The 23,742-nt window shown below is 40.9% G+C and overlaps 1 protein-coding gene across 19 annotated transcripts in view; it reads left to right on the top strand.

Moving 5' to 3' along the window:
• Nucleotides 1-23,742, top strand: part of pde4dip (phosphodiesterase 4D interacting protein) — a 120,012-nt gene that overhangs the window by 58,159 nt on the left and 38,111 nt on the right. For 12 of the 19 annotated variants that reach the window (XM_078169053.1, XM_078169051.1, XM_078169052.1 and 9 more), the window contains exon 1: nt 19,870-22,256. In XM_078169053.1, coding sequence (XP_078025179.1) covers nt 20,958-22,256 — 1,299 coding nt within the window. In that variant the 5' untranslated portion in view covers nt 19,870-20,957. Of the gene's footprint in view, nt 1-4,519; nt 4,631-8,498; nt 8,576-13,720; nt 13,845-14,006; nt 14,168-14,563; nt 14,667-15,454; nt 15,491-19,869; nt 22,257-23,742 lie in introns of those variants that run through there. The other 7 variants (XM_033622646.2, XM_033622644.2, XM_033622642.2 and 4 more) reach the window with 3 other exon arrangements.

Below are 23,742 nucleotides of genomic sequence, written 5' to 3'. Positions count from 1 at the left end.
TTGGCTGCCTCCTGCCATGCTGCCATGACAACAAAACAGCCTTCAATGGTGCATGCAAATGGTCAGGAATGGGGAAAGGGACAGTGGAAAATATCTGACGTGGATCCCCTCTTGTACCCTGATATTTCAGGTCTTAATCCTTTCTGATTCTAATAACGGGGTCCGAGTTTGCTCCCAAATAATAAGACTCAGTGGGGTAGAAGTTGGAGCATCATGAGCCTGGAAAAATGTTCTAATGCTTCGTTGTTGTTTTTTTTCCTTCTCTCGTGTTGGATTATGCTCTGATGCTGGAAAAGTCCTGCAGAATTAGGATGATTTCATTTCACGGGCACGTCGTGTTGTAATAAATTCAGTCTTTTCTCTCTCTGCGTGACCTCTGGATGAGACGCTGCGGTCGCCGTCTCTTCTCCAGCTCTCGTCGGCACCAGATTGGTTTTCAGTTTTCAGTGTGCGTGATGCACTTGTGTCTAACTCCCCCAAATGTTTTGGCCAAAAAACTATCAGTCGTGTGTGTGTGTGTGTGTGCGTATGTGTGTGTGTGTGTGTGTTTGTGTGTGTCCACTTTAATCATTGATCACCTCTTACAGCATGTATCCCAAAGCAGATGACAACCCAGAAAACTCATCTGGTTTGATTTTTGGAACAATTGTTGTGGTTTTGTGTTTTCAAACGTTGTCAAATTGAGATTGTTCTAAAGTGTTGTCATCAGCAATATATTTTTGCTTCAGTCTCCTCTCTTGATTATTGGTTATTGACAAATCACCCTGGCTAATGTGTTCAGTAGTCAGCCAGTGTTGCTCCTTCATGAGGCCTCTGTAAGTTTGTCTGGAGGTTAGATGTGGACCTTGGGGTGCACGCTGCATGTGGCCAAAAGTATGCGGACAGGCGAACATTGTAGCTGTAGGTGCTCACAGTTGGTGTTGAAGTTCATCACAAAGGTGTCAAAGATGGGGATGTGCGGTATGTTGTACTGTAGTTTCCTCATTGTTTTGGACAAACAAAAAAATGTCGATTTATTATTTTCTCGATCAACTGATTAATTGTTAAGTTAAGTCTCTGGAATTAGAGAATTTTTTATCTTAAAAAATTACACAAACCAATCAATCGATTTTCATATTAGTTGGCAATTAATGAAATAGTTGACAACTATCAATCAATTTATCATTGTAGCTCTCACTCTCATACAGTTTACAGATCATGTTACTATCTGAAGGACAAAAAAATATGATCCAATGACAACAGTGCTGATACAATGAATTATTCTACAAATTGACTGACAGAATAATGTGAACAATTATCACAATTGCTTGTAACCAAACAAAAATGTCAAACTTTCTGTGATTCCAGCTTCTTAGTTGTGGAGATTTGCTGTTTTCATGTTTCATTGCAAAGTGGGTTTTGGACTAAACAAACATTTGAGGGCATCTCGTTCTATTCAGGGAAATTATAATGGACAATTTTCGCTATTTTAAAGACATTTTATAGATTAAAACAAATAATCGAAATAGTGAAAATAACTTTCAGATTTCCTTCACCACAAATTAATGGCTGGTTTTTAATTTTCCAGCCTAGCTGCTTTGCTGACAGCTTTTCTTTTCATGACATACTTACAAGAGTAATTATAATAATAATAGATGTATATGAAATTTGTAATAAATTATTAAAGAGTCAATCAACACTAGATCCCAATTTTTAAGTTAGCAAATTGCAGTATATGTCACTTTATTATACTGAAATTGATCTTGCCTCATTCATTTTATTGTAACAGCAGTGCTTTGGGTTCAAAAAAGGGTTAATTTTGCTCCATCATGCCATGAGCCACCATTTATCTCTTTTTAGATTTTAGAAAAAGTTACAACTGCTGGCGGTAAATTGGGCTTGCAAAAAATTTAATGCAAGAAAAAATGACAGCTACTTGCTTTAATGACGGATGTGGGCCCTACGAGAACCAGATTTGTGGTAACTTTAAGCAAATCTGCAGTCATAATTTTGTGGTCTATATTAGTTTTACACAAAACATGTAAAGTTTAAAAGAAACACTAAGAAATTATTGTTAAGTATAACAGACAGGGAAAATGTCCACAAAGCACGCATTATCCATAACAAACAGTGTGGGGCCCTTTGAGATAAGGGGCCAATCAACATCTTAATTTTCTTTGTGTCTTGTGTCAGATTATTTCATATTGAAACTATCTGCATATATTTTCTCTCCAATCAGCTCTCGTGTGCATGTATGCACAGAATGTGAATACAACATGTGTTCCTGCATTCAGCCATATGCTGGTGTGTAGCTGTAATCTGCCGTCAGTCAGTCTCGTACTGTGTGCCAGCACATTGGACGGCCCTGCATGTGTGATCAGCGTCTCACCACTTCAGCATTCCTCAGTGACAGCCGCAGGGCTACGGCTTCTGTAAATAGCCTCTGGATCGCTGCTGTTCTCCCTGAGATCTGCAGGGATGTTGGGACTCTCTGAGCTCAGGTAGAGCATTAGTGCCTCCCTGTGGTCAGAGACTGATTTGACTTATGAGATGGATAAAACCATGGATCGTAACTGGGAGTTTAGAGCAGCGTTTTGCATGGAGCTGGCTTTATTTCTGCAAGGGTGAGGTTGAAAACTCTTATTCAGTCAGCAGGGTTTTTAAATGAACTGACCTGGAAGATGTTTCTAACATGTAAAGTAGAGGAACTTTCTAGTTTAGTTTTGGTCATTTGCACATGACCAAGAAGTCTAAACGTCTAGTCCAAAACATTGAACATTACTTCATTTCACAGACTATATTTCAACGTGCAGTTAGACGCATCCTCATAATGCAATACAGCCATTTAAATGCTGTTGGAGAACAGTTTTATCTAAGTTAGATGTCTGAAAAAAACATTCACTTTTCAATGAAATCTTGCCAATCTTGCAATTTTAACCTAGACATTTAGACATTGTTGATCGACAAATCACCAAAGCTTTACTGAGTCATTAAACAAAAAAGAGACATTGCCATCCCGCAATTCTTCACTCCAGCAATATGACTCACATCTCAGATGCACATGTTTGCTTTATTTTTAGTGCAAGTTCATTCAGATTTTTTAATGTTGTGGTTGTCTTCTTGGAACTCTATGAATTCTCCATCCCATCTTTCCTCAACCATCTATTAAGATCAAAGGATGGTGGTGAAAAAGACAAAGGGCATCTTTTTTCCACCCCTGCAGTCTCATTGTTCTCCCTCACAGATTGTCTTCTGACTCTATAGTTGTGGTGCTTCCAGCAGCTGTCCATCACACTTGGCCCAGTGAAGCTTCTCTTCAGCCAGTAAAAGGAAACTGCTCACCAGTTGTCCTCTATAGGCCTTGATCTTATCGTATTATTAGACCATATATTAGTCACTTCTCTGTGTATGGTATGGAGGCACAGGCTGCAGGGGTCCAAACTTTCAGGCCCCCAGTCAGTACAGTACAAGCTTCTGTCAGTGGTGGAGAGTATACTCCTATGCCTAAGGTAAAAGTCCCAAAACCACAGTGTAAAAATACAGACAAGAACGAGTAAAAGGCCTACAAAACAAACAACCATACAGATCTTTTTCAGTGCCTTCCAAAATCATTAAGATTCATATGACTGTTTTGTTTTTTATCTGTCACCTTTGTGTTTATGGCTTGGTAAGGTCAAGCAAACTAAAGCTACTTGGTTAAGGTTAGGGAACAATTATGGTCAGAGTTAAAGGAAACCAGTGTCGCCTGTTGGTAGGAACAAACAGCTGTGTGCCCATCCATTTACTCCTTACATGGTTTTGTGGCTACACTTCATCTTCCTTCACTTTTGGGAGAGGTTATTTTTTTTGGACAAATGTAAATACAGGTTATTTTCAGTGTTTGAAGAAGTGACTCAGTGTTTTCATTTTTTTCTGATGAGGACAGTTTCTTTTGATCTCATGTCAACCATGTTAATTAAAGTTCAAATTGAAGAAAAACACTCACCTCATCAAATCAACCCCACATTCGCAAGTCTAAATGTTAAGAGGCTTCCGCATCAGCTCAGCACTTGTGCCTGTTATCAACACACACGCACACACACACACACACACACACACACACACACACACACACACACACACACACACATAAACTCTCCTGTCTCAGATTCTTGGCATGACTTCCTCGTGGTAAAAAAGGAAACATCCCCTCGCCCCCCCTCCTGCCTCCCATAATCCCTTCTGCCTGCCTGCATGCCATCCCCAACCCTCCTTTAACAAATCCAAACTCAGAGGAGCTCATGTCCACTTTATGTTTTGACCATGACTCTGTTCTTGTTCCTGGCTGTCAAAGTGTGATGGCAAGGGAGAGCAGAGAACTGATCTGAGTTCTGTATAATCAGGATAGTTTGATTCTTCAGTCAGACAGTGCTGTTTCTCTTCAGCCCTGTCTTTTCACATATTATGCGGTACTAAATGGGGGGCTGCAATGCCCCCTACAAAAGAGCCACCTGTCATGATGACTAATCCTGGTTTTCCTGGTTGCCGCACTATCTCGCAGCACCTGAACGACCTGAAGAAGGAGAACTTCAGCCTGAAGCTCAGGATCTACTTCCTGGAGGAGAAGATCCAGCAGAAGTTTGAGGAAAGCAGCGATGGTGTGCATAAGAGGGTGAGTGAAATGGATTAATGATACATGCAGGAAATGATCAAAGACCTCGGTCTACATGGATTTGATGCATTTCTGTAGTTACTCTGCAGTGCAGTCAGCTTTGTTGTTTCCAGAGCTGCAGGTTTGTGTTTGAGCGTTATTAGTACTGACAGCAGGTCTCAGGCTGCTCTGCAACAGCTCATACGCACTGTCAGTCAGAAGTTTCTGCCTGTGAGGCTGATTCACAGAGACTACAGCTTGTCTCACTGCTGTCAGAGCAAAATCAACAGGTACTTAAAGGGACAATTCACCCCAAAAGCAAAAATATTTTTACTCCTACATATAGTGCTATTTATCAACCAGATAGTTTTGGTGTGAGCTGCAGAGTGTTGCAGATATCAGCTGCAGAGATGTCTGCATTCTCTCCAGTATAATGGAACTAGATGGCACTCGGCTTGTGGTGCTCACAGTGCTAAGAAAACACATTTGCAAAACTCAACAGCAATGTCTCTTTCCAGAAATCCTGACCCAATACTCAGGATAGTCCACAGACCTTGTTGTTAGTAGTTTCATGTAGAAGCTATTTTCTTTTTACCAAGCCACAGCCGCCACCTATCACCTAGCACCACTGAGCTGGCTAATGTTGTGGCTCAGCTGAGGAGGACACCAATAATATTTACATCTCACACTGTCACGAGCACAAGCCTCTCATCCATGAGTAGATGCGCACTACCTTCTGCACAGGGATATGGTAGGCGGGTGTAGTTCAGCAGACAGAATATAGTTCCTACATGAAACTGCTCAAAACAAGGTCTGTGGATTATTTTGAGTAACTGAGCCATGGTTTCTGGAAAGAGACATTGCTGCTGAGATTTTTAAATGTAATTTTTTTTGGCACATCTACATCTAGTTCCATTATACTACAGAAAAGGCAGACATCTCCATGAATGATATCTCCAACATTCTGCAACTCACACCAAAACAATCTAGACTGATAGATAGCAGTACAGATAAGACGGAAATATATGTATTTGTGATTTTGGAGTCGAACTGTTCCTTTAAGGCCTCTTAGCCACAATGGGGCACTCACATTAAAACTGTGAAGTCTCTTTGGGCTCCTCCATGGTGTTTGGATTATTTATATTACTGTAATTTTGAAGAATTAAGGCCATATTAAAATGAGCATGCCACAATTAAATACTATGACAAAACTAACAATGCAAATTGTTGCATTAAAAGTGATGCATCAGTGGATAGAGGAGAGACCATGAGCACTGTCAGAGGGCTCTGATGGCCTGCTGACATAAATCCATCCAACAGTCATAAAATCCACAGACTGTAACCCATGTTAGAGTTTGCAATCATGCAATCATATATGCCATCAAAGGCTGGCAGTGTGGCACCTGTTCACCTTCGTGTACTGTAAGCATGTAGACATCTCATCTTTACAACATATCGTCTTCTCATTTTACACCTAACTGGGTCTTAAGTGTCAAAATCTGTGGATCTCTGGATCAAGAGGAGCCTGTTGACTGTAAATAGTGCTCATTGTTTTCTTACAATAGGAATTCTGTAATGCATAAGAACATAAAACCTGGATAGAAAACATTTGAAACTCATACACTCATAAGAGTGGGTAGATCCATAAAACAATGAGCCTTAAAAAGACTGTTATACTGTTTTTGGACAGATGAAGGGCACAGACAGGCAGTGCAGTGTATCCAAAGAGACCAACATATCTGCTGAGATGATTTTTGTTTTAACTGCCTCTGCAGTAACTGTCTGACCTGTTTTCTGTCGGCCACTATAGACCCAATGACCCACATTATGTTAGCCTGAGAGCCCTCAGGCCTGCTGTTTGCATGCATGCGGGCACACTGTGCACGCAATCCACTAGTTTATTTTCATGTGTGTGCCTTGCATCTATGATAGAAGCAGCAACACCTGTGTTGTGTGTCAGTGTGTCAGTAATCGGACCTGCTGCACATGGACACGAAGTTCATCCCAGGAGCACTGAAGTGTAACTCCAGATTGATGTACAGAAAAATAAATCAGGCAGATACCTGCACGTGAGCGAAGTGACGGCCAGATCAGTCTGGTTTGTTGCTGCGTTCAGAGCCAAGAGTTAAAAGTGGAGATGTTGCTGGGTGCAGAGGGGAGGAGGGGGGAGGGAAAAGGGGAAGGGAGAATAGTTGATATTACACGGGAGGGGGTTCAGAGGAGACACATGCAGCAGGTGCTCATATCCCTACCAGCTATTTATAGTCATACAGAGCTCCCTGAAATACAGGTCAGCACATGCAACTTGGGAAGCTCATTTGGTGTCTCTCTGCAGTACTAAGGAGAACACCATATGATTATTTTTCTGCTGAAGGATGAATTAGATAGCAGTATAGATGTGCTGGTTTTCGTTTTGCTATATCAGAACACTTTGGAGTGAGTTATTGTGCACCAGTACCAAATGTTATCATCATCATTACCATTATAACGCTTCAGACTGGGCAAACTACACTAACCAGTAGGCCAGAAGGTGCATATCCAACACTAGGTTTAGGCAGCAAAACTACTTGGTTAGGTTAAGGAAAAGATCATGGTGTGGGTTAAATTGTGTTTGTACCATTAGTTCCATACATATGTACCTTATGTTACACGTGTTAAGTATGTTAAGTATGTACGTTAGTTAAAATAGGTCAACACTGACTTTTCGTTTCACATGAGACACGAAAAGTGGTCTCCTGGGTTTAAGTCCTGTGTTTTTTGACCCACCCATGCACCAGGACCTCCTCCCTATTGTGGACGCTCTTTATACTGCATCAACCGACTTCCTTCTTTGCGCCCATCATAATTACTGCAGTCACTAGAAGTCACCACCTAACAATAAACATGCATATAGAAAGTAGAGTGGGGTCATACTTCCTTAAATCTATGCTCCCAGTGACAACTGATAACAGCCATTTAATGGGCTAATAGCATTCGAAGCAGGTGCAGGATGCTAATACCAGGCTGATGTTAAATCATCATTCATGTGTTTGTAAAATCTATATGATAATAAACTACCACTATTCTTTTGATACATAATGCAAAAATCAATAGTTTTTAAACAGTGCATAATGATTTCTTTGTAATGCTGGCTCACTTCTGACTTGTTAGTTGTGATTATGAGTAGGACTGAACTAGAGTCTAGCTGGTTGAACTTGTCACTTTTATCAGTTTAATTACAATGGACTCAGATATTTAAATGTTTTAAACTGTGATATGAGAACACCAGGATCAATAGGAGTTTCACAATGTCAGTCAGTCAGAGAATTGGAATGACTGTTCCAATGAAACTCACTTTCACCAGTGAGTTTACTGACAATGCAGCGTCAGTATTGTTGCTATGTTTAAACTACCTTGCTCATGGACTTAACATGATGTTTAAGGTGCAATGATATACACTATTAACAAACCTACCAGCAAATTGTCTCTGTGCCCTCGGTATGAATTAATATTGTGATATTAGATCAATGATCACCTAGCATTATCATGTATCTAGACATTTACCATTGGGAAGAAGACTGCATCGGTTGTACAGCTTATTAAATTAAATTGCTGATTTTTGATCATTTCTGAAGATGCACATGAATGTTTTCTAGCATCTTTTTTCCCTGTAAATATCTCCAGAACATACCAAAAGCAATCTCTGATATATTCTCACATTATCTTATTCTATCAAGGTTTTAGGTAAAAAAAAAAAAATCACAATATGTTTTTTGTCAACATTACCAAACCCTAATATTGTCAATGAATATGATGTTGTCACCCCATGATGGTTCTGTAATCATGGTTTCTACTCCTCTTATCTGCAGGTTCTTATTGTTGTATTTTACTGACTTTTTTTTTTTTACAGAACATAGAGTTGAAGGTTGAAGTGGAGAGTCTGAAAAAGGAACTTGAGGAGAAACAAGAGCATCTGGACAAAGCACTGTGAGTATTTGACTTCTTCCTGCAGTGATAATCATCGGGTTACACATTTCTTCACACTCTCAGTGGCTGTGAGTATGTTAGTTTGAGGATCCCCAGGCCTTGAACCCCTAAATGTATCCCACAGATCAGTCACCCGTAGTACAGTATATTACATCCCTAGGACAGTCTAAGTCTGCTTGTGCTGCACACATTTCTTAAAACGCCTTCAGGGAAACCTGACAGAGAACTACAAAAACACTCTTTTCATCGCTAATTTGATTATTTCCCATGAGTCCACCTCGGGACCCTGCAGCCTCTCATCACACGCGAGCCCGCCGGCCTATAGACTCACCTAGCTATCACAACACACCCTAAGCTCTGAGGAATGCCATGTATGGACTCAGCACTGAAATGCTTTTGAAGAGGATGAAGTGGCTCTGTGTTCTGGGACGGAGGACGAAGAGGGGATGAGGGTGAGGAGGTGGAGAGGAGGTGAGGGACCCACTGTGGGTTTGTTTTGAAGGGGGAGGGGGCAGAGAGTATTGGAGCAGGGAGAGTAAAGGGCAGAGGTGTCTTGTGGTTTGTTGTGTTGCTGAGTTGGGAATTACTTGAGCTCCAGCACCTGTCTGTGAGGCAGCTGTCCGTCTCTCAGCATATCAGTTCCTTTAACTCCTCTCCTCTGCAGACTCACTCTCTGCCGCTTTTTTCCTTCATATGAGGAAGTAGAATATTTACAATTTGCATAATCTGGTTGAAATTCATATACATTTTTTTAAGTACTCAATGCAATCATCACTAAAGTGTATGTCTTGCAGGAGAGACAATAAAGACAAATGGTATAGTCAAAGTTGTCATATTGATATTTTAGATGTGTTGATTGATTCACATCAACTCATGCATTGACTAACATGCAAGAAAACATTACACCTTAAAAGCTGCTGCTAGCCTTTGAGCCTCATGGTGAATTTAATTATTTTCTCTCAGTCTATGGCAAACTAACTGTTAAAGGTGCTGTATGTAATTTTGAAGAAAGCTGTTGAGTCTCATTCCCTGGTCGTCAAATACCAATGTTTTGGTTTGGTAGTCGGACCAAACCACCAACCCAAAATGCCGCTATCTGATGACCTGGGAATGAGGCGTTACCTATAGCACTTTTAACTTGTAAAGAGAAAGGCAGCAAAACATCTTTTCATTTTATAGTTATAGATGACTAATTTATGTAAACAGATTCATTCATTTATTCATTCATTCATTCATTCATTTTATGCAACCACTTATCCTGTTAGGGGTCGCGAGGGGGCTGGATTCTATCCCAGCTGACATTGGGTTAGAGGCGGGGAACACCCTGGACAGGTCGCCAGATGATGACCGTGATCACACAGAAACGCACTTCCTTTTTAATTAAGTGCCACTTGTAAAAAAAAAATCAATCTATCACTTTTTGCTGAGTTTTTCTTCATGGTAATTAGTATCTAGCTCCTAAAATGGACAGGCAGGGGGCACTTGTTTTAGCTCTGGTTGAGGGTGAGAGGCTGTCAGTAAATAGTTTGTTGGGCACAGGGAAACAGAGATCTGTGTGGGCACATGAGATCCTAAAAAAGAGGGTGGATCACAGCGAGTACCACCGGTTGGTCCAGGAGCTTCGCTTCAATGATGGCCATTTTCAGGTATACTTTAGGATAACTCGGGCTTCATTCTCATTAATAGCAATTACAAAAAGCTCCCTCCTGCTGCTTGAAATGCTTTCTGTGTGATTGGGGTCTATCAAAGGGCTGACCCATAGAGACAGACAAATGCCTATGGGCAACTTTGAGTCATTAACCTAGCCTTTATGTCTTTGGACTATTGGAGGAAGCTGGAGTACCTGGACAAAACCCACACTGACAGCATACAAACTCTGCACATAAGGGATCTCCCAACCTGGGGTTTGATCCACAAATCCTCTTGCTGTCAGGCACTAACCACTTCACCACCATGCCACCACCTCTGGAATAAGTAATGATTATGCTTCTTTTCTTTTTTTTCATATTTCCATACTTTCGCACTACAAATGAATTTCCATCCACCTTCATTCCATCTTTATGGATATATCCACCAGAGGAAAGTGACAAATGTGTTTTTGTAAATGTGGTAAACTGATCCTTTAGATTGAGATGAGGCAAAGAAACGACTGGGTTAAGAACAGGAAAGAACTGTTGTTCTTTAGAGATACATGCATGTCACACTACCTCTTGTAGTCACACACAATGTTGGCTTGAGGTAAGTACTGCAGAGACATCACACACTGAGCAGTCTATGCAACACTTCCTTTATCTGACACATTGAAGTGTTAAACTGGAGATTTTGTGCCAGTGGGTTCACCTTTTGTTTTTACAAAATACTCTAAACTCTATTACTATAAAATACTGTGCAGACGTATGTAAGATATTTTTAAAAAAAAAAGAAGAAGAAGAAGAGTTGGTGACTCCAAAGACTGCAGAAAGTTAGTTTTGTTGTTTTGTCATTATGCTAAACATCTTCTACACTTATAAAGATGGTGCATAGGATCAGCACATGTAAAACCCATTGTTCAATGATTTTCCGAGTAGATTGACATTAGAAAAACACCACTGGTTACACATCAAGCAGTAATTAGTTAATCAGTCAATTAAGTGCTTTGTCAAAATAATGAAAAGGAGCAAAGCTTCAGCCTTTGAGGAGAGTGGATGTGTGAATGTTAGAGTGGAGTTTGGGGTCAGTGCTGAGGCTCTCTGTGCCCTGCTGTTTCATAAATAAACTCTCTGGCACACAGTTTATCATTAGAGCTATTAACATAGCCTGACTGATAGATGTGAGGAGGAAAAGCTGAGTGTGACCTTCTGGCTTGTTGCTGAGTGCTGGAGCAGTGACAGACGGACCCTTAGAGATGTCTGCAGATATTTCCCTCTGGAATCCATGTTTCCTTTCCTCTGGAGTAAACTTCACTCTGCTTAAGTCTTTTTGTTATTAACCTCGGCCGAGGAGGGTCTGTTCCATCTGTTGCTTTGTTAGCAGGATGTCTAAAAATCCTTAATTTAGTTTGGTGGAAAGTTAGGCAATGGGCCTGGAAAATACATAGTTAGTTTTCTGTATGAGTCCAGATCCAACACCATCACCATGTGGTCTCCTATGGCGTCAGGGTTTCCCACAGGTGGGCCACCTCACCTGACATGCAGACCATCTCCACTAACATCATAAAAAATGTAAATGCTTGAAATAAAACATTAATTGCAAGAGAAAAGAGCAGAGGTGCTATTTCACAATGTAAATGCTGCATAGTTAAGTGTGTAGGTATTAGTCAGTCATCTACTAACATACATATTTATATATATCACACAAATCAAACTGACCCTGAAAAATTACATTACATTACAGTTATTTATTTATTTATCTCATGTTTCAAGTCATTTATTGCCATGTACACAATAATTACAGATAACCAGTTGCTGGCAATGAAGTTCTTAAATCTCAGGCTTCCTCCAGCAATGCTCAGTAAAGTGTGTAGGATTCAGTGGAATCTGGCGGTGAGGATTGGCAGTCAGCCGAAACCTTTCTCATGTGCCAACTGTGAACTCCAGGTTAAGATTCCCTCTGTGCTCATTGTTCAAGAGGCTTTTACCATGAGCCAAATTATCCACAGAGGTCTCTTCCTCTCCAAAAATGTACATTTAAAACCAATGAAAACACAAAATAAAGCAGTTTCACGTTAAAAATCTGTGTTTTTCTGATACTGTTTGGGTTGTTTTGGAGGGGCTGCTAACTACGGTGGCTGACATGAAAACACAAACGCTCCAATGTAGAGCCAGTGTTTGGTTTGTCTGTTCTGGGCAAACATGGTGGTGCAACATGGCCTACTCCACTGACTAGGACCTGTTACCTATGTAGATATAAATGTCTCACTCTAAAGTAACAATAAGACAATGCTTCTTTTTTTGGGGGGTAATTATACACTAAAGAAAACAAACTTATTATATAATATTCAATTTCTTCCAATATATCCTCTCAAATCCTACACACTGGACATTTTAATATTTCTAAAAAGAAAAGCATTCAATGAAAGAATGAGATATATTGAAATTAGTCCATTAAATTTCAATCAAACTAAATTTGAGTCTTTTGCTTATGATCTTGACATAAACATATGGTGGAGTTTCAATCAAATTTTGGAGACAAATGCACTTTTCCCACTGCGAGAGTAACACTGCCAAATGTAATTATATAGCATATCAGCTACACCAACATGATACATGGTTCTAACTCAGTGGTCTGTGGTCTGGAAATTTTGCACCATTCACCCTCACACTAAACTTAAATGTCCTCAAACAAGATTTAGGTATTTTTCAAAAATTCACAGCCTCATTAGCCGTTTGCATGACTATCACAGTGTGTGTTTTGATGGCATTTAAACACTGTACAGGCACTGTCTGAGTACTTTGTAGTTTGGCTTATTTGAGTTGGTTTACAGTCAAAAGAAAATGAGACTAATTTTCTCGGAAATAGCTGAATTCTGCATTATCAGCAAAACGCTGAAAAACAAGCTCAACATTGATGCCAGTTTCCAGACTTGTGTTGCAGATTCATGATATTTAAAGCACACGTACTGTGTTCTACTATGACAGAGTGACTCAGTGATAAAAACCAAGCGCTGATTCAAGAATAACATCCTATAAAACTCATATTTCCTCTGATGACTTGAATGCTCTGATATGTTTGAAGAAGAAGTATCAGATTTTGTGGAGTACAAAGACAGAGTACATGCAGTGCAGCACAGTATGACCTCATGAGTCTTTTGGGAAAGACTCCTGTTGATGATACTCTGATCTAATTGACCAGACATTAATAAATCATGAGTGTTTGTTGTCGATGAGGAGAAGATAAAGCCAATGAAATAAACCCATCTGCTTCTGAAGTGAGCTGTTTTTATTGCATACATTTATTATTCACTGACCTTTGTGTGTCCTTAACCAAAAGGACATATTCATTGGGTTCAAAATGAAAGATTTCAAAACATTTATTTTAGGACATTTTATAAATATTGAAGACAAATCCTTTCATCAAAATGTTCAAAGACAAAGCCCTATGTCCTTATATTTTATTTTCCAGCTTCTCTTTGCAGAATAATTTTTGTCTTCAACTATAACCACATAGGTCAACAGCAGAGAGCCTGTCCAGTCAGAATGAAGCAGAGCTGCAGCGTCGCCTGGCGGAGCGACAAGAGGAGATCATCCACATGCAGGAGATCCTCGAAACCAAAGTTCAGCTGCTACAAGAGGTATAGACACAGAAGTGCACATTCACTCACAGGATTCATGTAGTAAAACTACAAATATAAGACTTAGATTGTACCAAACTGAAATTATCCTTTAGACATGATGATATACGAGATCACTGACAGGTTGGATCTTTGTCCTCCTCCTGTCTGTGCTACGTTCAGGAAGCCGAGCTGGCGCGAGGTGAGGCTGAGCGGATGGCCGAGCTGGCGGACTCTGAGACTCAGCGCTGCCTGGCTCTAGAGAGAGAGATGGTGGAGAGGATGGAGGAGAGTGGAGGCTCAGGTGGACTGCTCACCCAGCAGGTCCTGGCTGACAAAGACAGGTGACTTTAACCTTCCATTGAAAATACTAATGTTGTATAGTACCATCGTTTTTGGACTATGTTCTCACTTTATGGACACAATTTATATACAACAAAGATTATGGAATAATGCAAAAATAATGGATTAATTATACTTTACAGTTTTTTTCTTTGGTTCTGTTGTGTGTCTTCTGGTCACTGATGATATCAGGGCTATTCACAGCTCTGTTGACACTGTTGATATAGCTGCTGACACTGGTATCGACTGACCTTGTCAAAAACAGTCTCATGCTTGGAACAAAGAGCCAGAGCTCTGACCTACATACTGTAACTGACCCCAACACTGGCTCTGGGTCAGATCTATAAACTTCACTGCAGCTTTAACCATTTTAATCTGAGCTTTTCTCTCTCCATCAGGGTGACTGAGGAGTTGACGCAGCAGAAACATTCGCTGGGTCTCCGGGTCGAGGAGCTGGAGGTCAGAGTTCACAATCTTTCCTCTCCTCTCAAGAAGAAAGAGGTATTTTTGCCCCATCCACACTGCCTTGAAAAAATTCCTACACATACACGTGCCTAGTTACTTCAACAGTGAAATACATTCTAATGACAACTGGGCCTGTATTTATTAAAACTGTGAGTACTGCACCTAAAAATGAAGTCTAAACAGCTCTGGTTAAGACCTTGAATCCAGACTCTGAACATGATCCAGTCAGGTGAGCCAGTTTTGGCCTAAATTCCTCATCAGGTTTCCCTCATCCCTCCTCTTCTCCCTTCTATCTTTGTGTTTTGGCTCCAACCCCAGACAGACAGGCTGACTGAGATATCAAAACTGTTTTTATATCCACATGTGGGTCAGTGGAACTTTGGCAAAGCAGACAAGCTGCATACCATCATGAAGAAGAAAACATGTGCATGTTGTGGCTGACAAGGACAGTCCCTGTATGGCTGTGTTTTCATTGGAGTGGAGAGAATGAATGAATGAACACCAGTACTCATCTCAAATGTACCCTAAACTCCACTGGAGGTCATTTATCTTTGGTTTTTATTAAGTACTGTACTTGTTACCTGATACAGCTGCTGATATTTCTGTGGCCCCGACACATGACGCATCAATAAATAATAAGCCTGGAAGGGATTTGATCTGGAGAATCAGGTGGTGGGCAGTGATAGCTGCGTTTTTAGTCCAAAACTTAAAATACATTCTACTTGTTTATTTCAATTTCAGTTTTGTAAGAGCTGCGCAGTGGTGAGAAAAACAGATATTAGGTCAGTGCCTTCTGTAACACAAGTTTACTTCTTTTCCCACAGAGTTACGCTGAGAGCCGAGTCCATGCACAGATGCAGGTAGGAAACATGTATGCATGTACAGTATACAGTTGGTAGTTGACTCCCCTCATACCAACATATGTACTGACTCATTTAGCATATTCTGCTGGTGGTGAACTGCATCTTACGGAGTACAAAGTTTGTATTCAACACAATGCGTCATGACTCAAGAGTCCTCCCAGTTATTTCTCCTCTCAGATCACAGAGAGGTAGCTCCACCCGGTGGTGCCTGATGTGCACTGCACGTATTCACAATCCCTTCATAGTGCTGTTTTGTTCAGGAATTATTTCAACGCGGGGAGACTTTCTTTCCTTCACATTCCAGATGGAAATATTGTACTTTCTGCTCCACTATTTATCTTACAGATGTGGCTATTTTACTGATCATCCTAAACTCCAACAGGATATGAAGTAACAATAATGTAGCACTATTAAATTAACCAGATTACTTTTATCACTGATCCTTGATTTTACTGGTACTGGTTTTACTTTCTTACTGCTATATTCCTTTTTTCTTTTTTTCCCCTAATTTTCCTCTGACACTGTCTTTTCATCCTTTTTTTCTTATTTCAACACGTTTTTCTTTACGTCCTTACACATCTGTTGCTCCTGACTTTCTCCCGCTCTTCTGCCATTTCATGCTTTTCTTCTTCAACTAACCTTGAAGCAGGACAATCACTAAGACTTTAAAGACTGAAAGGGCAAAAAACACAATTTTTGGCTTGCGTTAATAGAACTAGCCGATGCAGGACTTTAACTTAAAACAAAGCATTTTATCCCCAGCCACACCCCCACAGGAAATTTGGGCCCCCGAATCAAGTAATATTATAGTAACCATGCATCTTGGGGACCTCATTTTATCAGTTGTTACGACTTTTTTATTCCTTTTTAATTTAAAATTACTTTTCACATTCAGCCTGGAGCTTTAAGGGCCAATGAAGAACTGGGGCCCTCCAGTTGCCTACTTTTGGTAATCCAGCTTTGGTCCCATCGGCAGTGGGTCTCCTGCCCTCACATCCCTCCTGCTTGTGTTGCTCTCTTTAATATCAGGTCATACAGTCTCTCTCAGGTCGCTCACATCAGCAGCGATCAGAGAACCCAGGTCACTGCAGAGTCAGCTCACACGTACAGTACAGCCCTGCTAATTTAGCCTCAGTTTCCTCACTGACGCCAGTTATAATTATAATCAGCTCACTGTCTGCTGGCTGCTCCACACAGAGACTCATTTCATGAGGCGGCTGCAGCGTGCACAGAAGGAATCAGTTGTTTATTTGGCACACCAACAACTGAGACGTTTGAGAGAAGAAAATCAGCAGAGACACCTCTTCTGTCTGCGGGGACGTTAATTCTCTGCTGTCATAACTTGGTATTTCTGCCACTCTGAGGAAAAATAAACAGCGGGCGCAGTCTGTCAGCAGTGTTTGGCACTTATCTCTGATTAGGATTAATTGATTTTTGATTGCGTGCCTCATTCCAGCCGATCAGTGTTTTGGTGTGGTGTCTCTAGAGGCTTGCATGGTGACAAATATGCAGTCAGGGCCAGAGGAGAGTCTACACACACACACACACACACACACATGAAAACAAATCACATATGAGAAGAGTTGTATCAACAACAAATCCACCCTGCTGCAATAATGAAAGACGGATGAGGACCTGTGTATCTGTGAGTCTGTGGGAAAAAGATCCTAAAAGTGTCTGTTGAAAATGACATCAGCTTTTTAAGAGCAGAGTCCTGCTGCTCGATTAAAGCGTCATGTGATTCAGATTCAGGGAAATGAGAGCCCCCTCCTTTCCCTCCCTCCTCCCTTTCATTCTGTGACATGCATGTGAAGGCCGGGCGAGGGCTGGGTGCCCCTGGGAAAGGCATGAACTCATTCCATGCTGACAATTCAGAGAATTTAATGAACCTGATGGAAAACATTCAGGCCTATTTTATTAGTTCACACCCGGCACACAGGCGCACAGAGCTATACTGACATGAAAAAGCTTAATGGAAATGGAAAATGTAGCGTGTAGTTGTGATATTATTGATCTGGAGGCAAAGACAAATGAACTCTGAAGTTCATACACAGAGTAGAGTTGAGTCACCAGAGGGCCAATGATAAGATATTATCACAATACTACAAAATTATTGTGAATTTTAAAATGCTGAAATATGCTGAGTATATCAACATTTGTTTTGTCTAATAAGATAAAGTTTTCAGTCTGTTCACATTATGTTTTATTGCAGAAAACTGTATCAACCAAAAGTTTAATCCAGATACTTTTTTAAAATGTAATTTATATAATATATGTTTTATTTTTTTTAATACAAACCTCAAAACTATTAAAACAAACAAGTGTCCAGTGGCTACAGCCCAAGGCAACCATGTCTTCATATGGTGATGCCCAGTAAACAACTTTTTTCTTTTCTTTTCTCTTCTTTTATTTTCTTTCATTGGCTTTTCTTTTCTTGTCTTTTTTTGGGCATAATATCTTTTTTTAAAAAAAATGGTATTTATTTTATCTGATTTGTTTTTAGATTTTTTATGATTGAAATGTCAACCTAGAGAGTTTGATACTCCAGTCATAAAACTTGACAATGACTGAATTAACTGTAGACATAACATTTTCTGATGCTGTTAGTTTACATCAGTCATCAGTAGCCTAATATGTATTTTTATCAGGATCAATTGGAAAGCACTTAAAATGTGGTTTATATGCTGTTGACAATGTATCTGATTTGGCCTTTACTTAACAGAAACAATGAATGCATTTTAAATTTAATTATCTAAGGAAATGAAAAGTGAAGTAATAATGTTTGGCCTGAAGGAGTCCCAAATGTTTATTTAAAAGAGACAGTACACAGCTGTGAATTAAAGGGCTCAGCCACCCTCCTGTTTCCAGTAAAATGGTTCAGTCCAGACAGCTGCAAGAGCTCTCACTCTTACACTGATGTAGTGAACTGAAAAACTGAGGCGAGAAAGGGAGAGAGACTCAATGATCATAGCCTGGCCACAGAGACTGACAGACACAGGCAGACCTGGCTGCCACGAGAAGACTCATATAAGACATCAGAACAAAGATCTTTACAAAAAGGACATGTAAACTCCAAGATTTATTGATTGAGATTCTCTCTGACCAGACTAAAATGCAACATCTACTAAAATAGTGTCAGAGCTATAAATGCAGCAAGATATATCAGTGTCTGTCACAACCAACACAACAACACATGCTGGAGTCACCAGCCATGTTTCAGTGTTTTGAATCTTTGTTAAACAATGTTTAAATGTTGTACTGTTTGCAAGATGGGGAATGCCTAAAGTGAAATCTTTCTCTTTCTTTGTATTTACAAAACCCAAACAGACATCAGTTTCAGCCAGACACAGCCAGATAACAACATACAAAATAGATATTTAAAAGTACATTATAATACAAATGCAAGGAGAGGCAAATTTATATATAGGCCTATAGCATATTTTAGACACAGAGGCAACTCAAAGTGCTTCACATAATAAAGTTTAGAAAGGGCAGAGAAATAAAAAGTGTACGCCCATTAAACTTGTTTTTACATAAATAAGTAGACATGGACACAGCTAGGAAGAATAATATAAGGTATGAATTCAAAACACAAAAATAATACAATACAAGGGGAAGACGTTATGGGTCATAATGAAAATCATATGCATCTTGCATCACACATTTTTGAACTTTTTTCTTACTTTTATTTATTTATCTAACCACAGTGTAAAAACATCATGTCAGTATTAGCATTAACATTTAGGCTACTTTAAGTAGGCTATCAAATGTAAAAGTAGTCATAATGCAGAGTGGCTACTGTCAGTGTTATACTGTTATATTATTGGATCATTATTATTGGTTTTAATGATATGTAAGCTGTATTTTAGCATTGTAGTTGGCCATGGTAAAGCTAGTTTTAACTACTTTATTTACTTTTGGTATTTTAATCTATAACAACAGATCTTATTTTTATATATAACTGATCACATCTGTTGTATTTAATATTTTAATTTTAAAAATAACCATTGCTCTTAAAAATATGAAATTAAGTGAAAAGTACAATATTTATTTCTGAAGCATAAAATGGAAATGCTCATGTAAAGTACAAGTAGCCTACCTCACTTGAATTATTGGCCTACTTAAGTACACGTTTAATGGATCTTTGTAGCCTGATGTAATAATCGATACAAAATAATAAGATTTTCCAAAATGAGTTACACCTGTGGAATATTCCCAGAAATAGTATACAATGAAATAATTGTTTTGGACTACAACCGAAGCCCACTTTTGCAGACGGGACTAGGTAAAGCTGCGAAGTGAGACATCGTCTCCAACATAGGCGATCTTTGGTTCCTGTCAACGTTGCCTCGTTGTCTCGTTACGAAAGCGGCTCGAGGACTGACAGCCTCTCCCTCCATCCTCAGCTGATGAAGCCGATGCTGGTGAGGAGACAACGGATCGGGGACCCGGACAGTCTCCGGTGAACCTTCAAACATCCAAAGCGTCGATCGGGACGGATCAGTTTTTTTTTTCCGTGTTCGTGTCGGATTGTAACGGGAGCGGCTGCTGCAGCGGAAAGATGCTGTCATGCACAGAGACGTCATTGATTTAAAAGGCAAAAACATACAGCAGTGACATCAACTGGGGATCGTTTCTATCACAGGAATCACTGGGACAGAAATACAACCCGGATCGACCTGACGGCAAATGTCTGCAGTGAATCATAGAGGAAGTGACAGTGTAACCCATGACAGAGATTCACTCACATCCGCTCCGCCTGGAAATCTTCACTGAATTAACGCTGCTGATCGCGTTGTCACGTTGACATGTCAGCGTGATCCGGAGACATTTGTGTTTTTGAATCAGGATAACTATAATTAGTCTTTATGATCGATTCAAGTTCTTCAAGCAGGGAAACAGTTCATCCTAAAAATCTCACTGTCTGCCAAGAAATTAATCACATTTTATTTTATTAAGGCTTCTAATTTGGTACACAGTAATCCAAAGAATGATATTTGTGTTAGAGGCAAAACTTCAGATTTGAGAAGCTTTAAATCATTATCTTCTTCAGATGAAATCTGAAACATAAATATTTAAAATCAGGACAGCGGTTCAAGACTTGACATTGAAACAGGAAGGACGGGGGCTGGAGAGGGACAAAAACACATTTAAGCATCTTTGTACAAGACTTTTAAGATAAAGAACTCTAAAATGTGATTTTAATGTATCCCAACTTTTTGAATCAATGCAGCTGTCTCACCTACTTCATAAGATTTGGATGAACAAGGCTTTTTTCTGACACACCTAAAAAAACTTTTGGATCACACCTGCACAAAGGTCCAGGGAAAATTCAGCACTTTAAGGTTACTTTGAACAGTTGTGATTTCCTACAATCCAAAGACACCTTTCACATGTGTAGAAAGAAACTGACTGGACTTTAAAGCGCTGCTGTATTATTTATAGTCAGTCCACTGCTGCTGTGATGCTGGACGTGGTGAAGATGAAGGAGGCGTGCAGGATCTGCGCCCGCGAGCTCTGCGGCAACCAGCGTCGATGGATTTTCCACCCAGCGGCCAAGCTCAACCTGCAGGTGCTGCTGTCCCACGCTCTGGGCCACGAGCTGACCCGGGACGGCCGTGGGGAGTTCGCCTGCTCCAAGTGTGCCTTCATGCTGGATCGCATGTACCGCTTTGACACGGTCATTGCCCGCGTGGAGGCCCTGTCACTGGAGCGCCTTCACAAGCTGCTGCTGGAGAAAGACCGGCTGAGGCAGTGTATTGGAGGCCTGTACCGGAAGAACAACACAGAGGATGGGAATGTGGCTCCTCCTGGGTCTGTTGTGGGGGTCGTTGTGACCGAAGTGGGCTCTGAAGATTCTCCTGTGGTGGATCTGTCAGTCCTGCAGGATGGAAGATACTCAGATATGATCCAGGATGATTTGACTTACTCAGTGTATGAATCCTGGGCTGATAAAGAGGACTCTGCCCTGGACCAGCACACCCACCACCACCACCACCACCACCACCACCAGCACCACCACCTCCAGTGTCCAGGAACAGACTCTCTCCCTGGCCAGAAGCCGAGGCGGTGTAGGGGTTGTGCAGCGCTCCGTGTTGCTGATTCTGACTATGAGGCGGTGTGTAAGGTTCCTCGCAAGATTGGGCGCAGGAGCACATCCTGTGGCCCATCTACCCGCTACTCAACAGCAACTCTGGGGGTTGAGGACCCCCCCAGAACCTCTGGAGAGTCTGAGGCAACAGCTGTCGTCTTTGAGTCCTCCTTAGCTGAGCTGGACTCTGATAAGACCATGTGTGACAGGACGAGTCCCAGCCCGGCGTCATCTGTTGAGTCTCTTGACACCGCTGTGGACGTGAGCTGCCCTCCTGCAAACCACAAAGAAAGAGAGGAAACTGAACCACAGGAGGCTCCAGTGAGAAGGGACACTCCATGGGACAAACAACTGAGTGAGAGCGCCCACTCTGGACTTGAGATGACGCTGAGCCTTCTGAGGGGCTGCGAGTACCGGCCAGTGAAGCCCAACAGGGGCAGCAAGATCCCAGTTCTGGTCAAAGCCAAACTGGAGCAAGGCCTGTCACTGTCCCTGCCCACACCACTGAGGTCACCCTGTGGAGGGGCAGCAGACTGTGAGCTGTACCCTCACCAGCCCATACCGGAGGTCGTGACCCCATGTCCCCAGCAGGAGCTGCAGGCGGAGCTGGCAGAGATGGAGGAGCAGTGGATGGATGATTATGTTGAGTGCGGGCCGTTCCGCTTTCAGCAGGTAGATCGATAGCCACAGTACCTTGTTACTGGATCTGGAGCCGATCCTGTCAGTGTAGACTTTGTAGCTTTCGTGTAGGCTGCACAGAACAGTAGGGTGCTATTAAGTTGTGTTATGGGAAATGTAGGATACAGTTTTTTTCCAAGATTGGCTCATATGTGGGACCAAAAGTCAGGATTTCGCGGCCTCTGCAGCTTCGACTTAGACCGTTCTTTTTTTAATCTGTCTCCTGCAAGTCCCCAAACTTTATGGGAGAGTAATGCAAATTTTTAGAGTTCTCCTTTAAAAGATTATGTAGTTTTTCCATTTAAATTCTAAAAAATAGGACAATTTGATGAAAAAAATCAAAAAAGGTAAAAATCTGAGTAAAAATTAAACTGTAAAAATATAATTTTGGGTGCAAGTGTTCTGTAGTTTATTATTTGTCGTAACTTAATGCAACGTTTGCAGATCCTAGGTGTAATTAGAGGCTTTTTGTTCTTTACTTATTTGTGGAATCATATTCAGAGCAGAGAAATGAGGGCCTGTTAACTGACAGTGTCCTTCTGTGACAGGAAAAGGGACAAGCCTGGTTTCAGACCTCTGAATCACTGCCAACAAACACATTTGTATTTCACTCTAGTTATCTGGCTAAGACACGACAAGTTCTGGCTGTCTGAGGAACACAAGATCTGATTTAACTTATCCTTTTAAAATATACCAAGGTTGTTTAAATAAAACCGTGAAACCTGAAAAGCACAGAAATCTGGTGAAGGTTTAGTCCAACTGAAGTGAAACTGATTGATTGAAAGCGCGTCCCACTAATTCCCCGTTTGTGCACCCGCCACCCAGACTGAACAAGGTCAGACCTCTCTGTCTTACTCATCTCCTTGACCGCTGATGAAGCTGAACACACTCACTGCCTTGATTACCCTCTCGGGGAGCATACATACTCTTCCTCGTTGGTATCCTAGCAACACTTCTGTTGCCATGGGAACAGTCTCTGAGCGCTCCAGCAGTCAGTGTGCCCTGCTCAGGCTGATACAGCTTCATAACTTCTATTGTTATGTTAATGATTAATGTGAACATGATTCAGTGTGCCAGGAGCGAAGACAGCTCTGTTACGGTCTATTGTATGTTAGTGTGTTGCTCTATTATACAGCCATATACTAGTCTGTGCAGCAGACCCCACACTGGTATGAATGGGGAAATTTATACTTGTGCCATTTACACACAGATGAAGACTCCAGAGCATTTAAAAGTAGATTCTGGGAGAATAAGTGGCTCTAACTACTGACCTTTTATACCAGAGGTCTGGTCATGATTTGACAATAGAAGATGAATATTAAAGATATCTCCTCACCATGCAATAAAAGCAAGCTTGCAGTGCTCAAAAAAAATTGTTAGCAGAGACACGTTGTCAGCTCAGATCATCTGTCTGTGACACTCATGTTTTGAAAATATAACTTACATCATACAAATATAGCTTCACACCAGTATGGTATGT

The sequence above is a fragment of the Epinephelus lanceolatus genome, chromosome 6 (genome assembly GCF_041903045.1).
Source record: "Epinephelus lanceolatus isolate andai-2023 chromosome 6, ASM4190304v1, whole genome shotgun sequence".
NCBI lineage: Eukaryota > Metazoa > Chordata > Actinopteri > Perciformes > Serranidae > Epinephelus > Epinephelus lanceolatus.
Note: the sequence above shows the minus strand (reverse complement) of the source record. Positions and strands in the feature narration are given on the sequence as shown.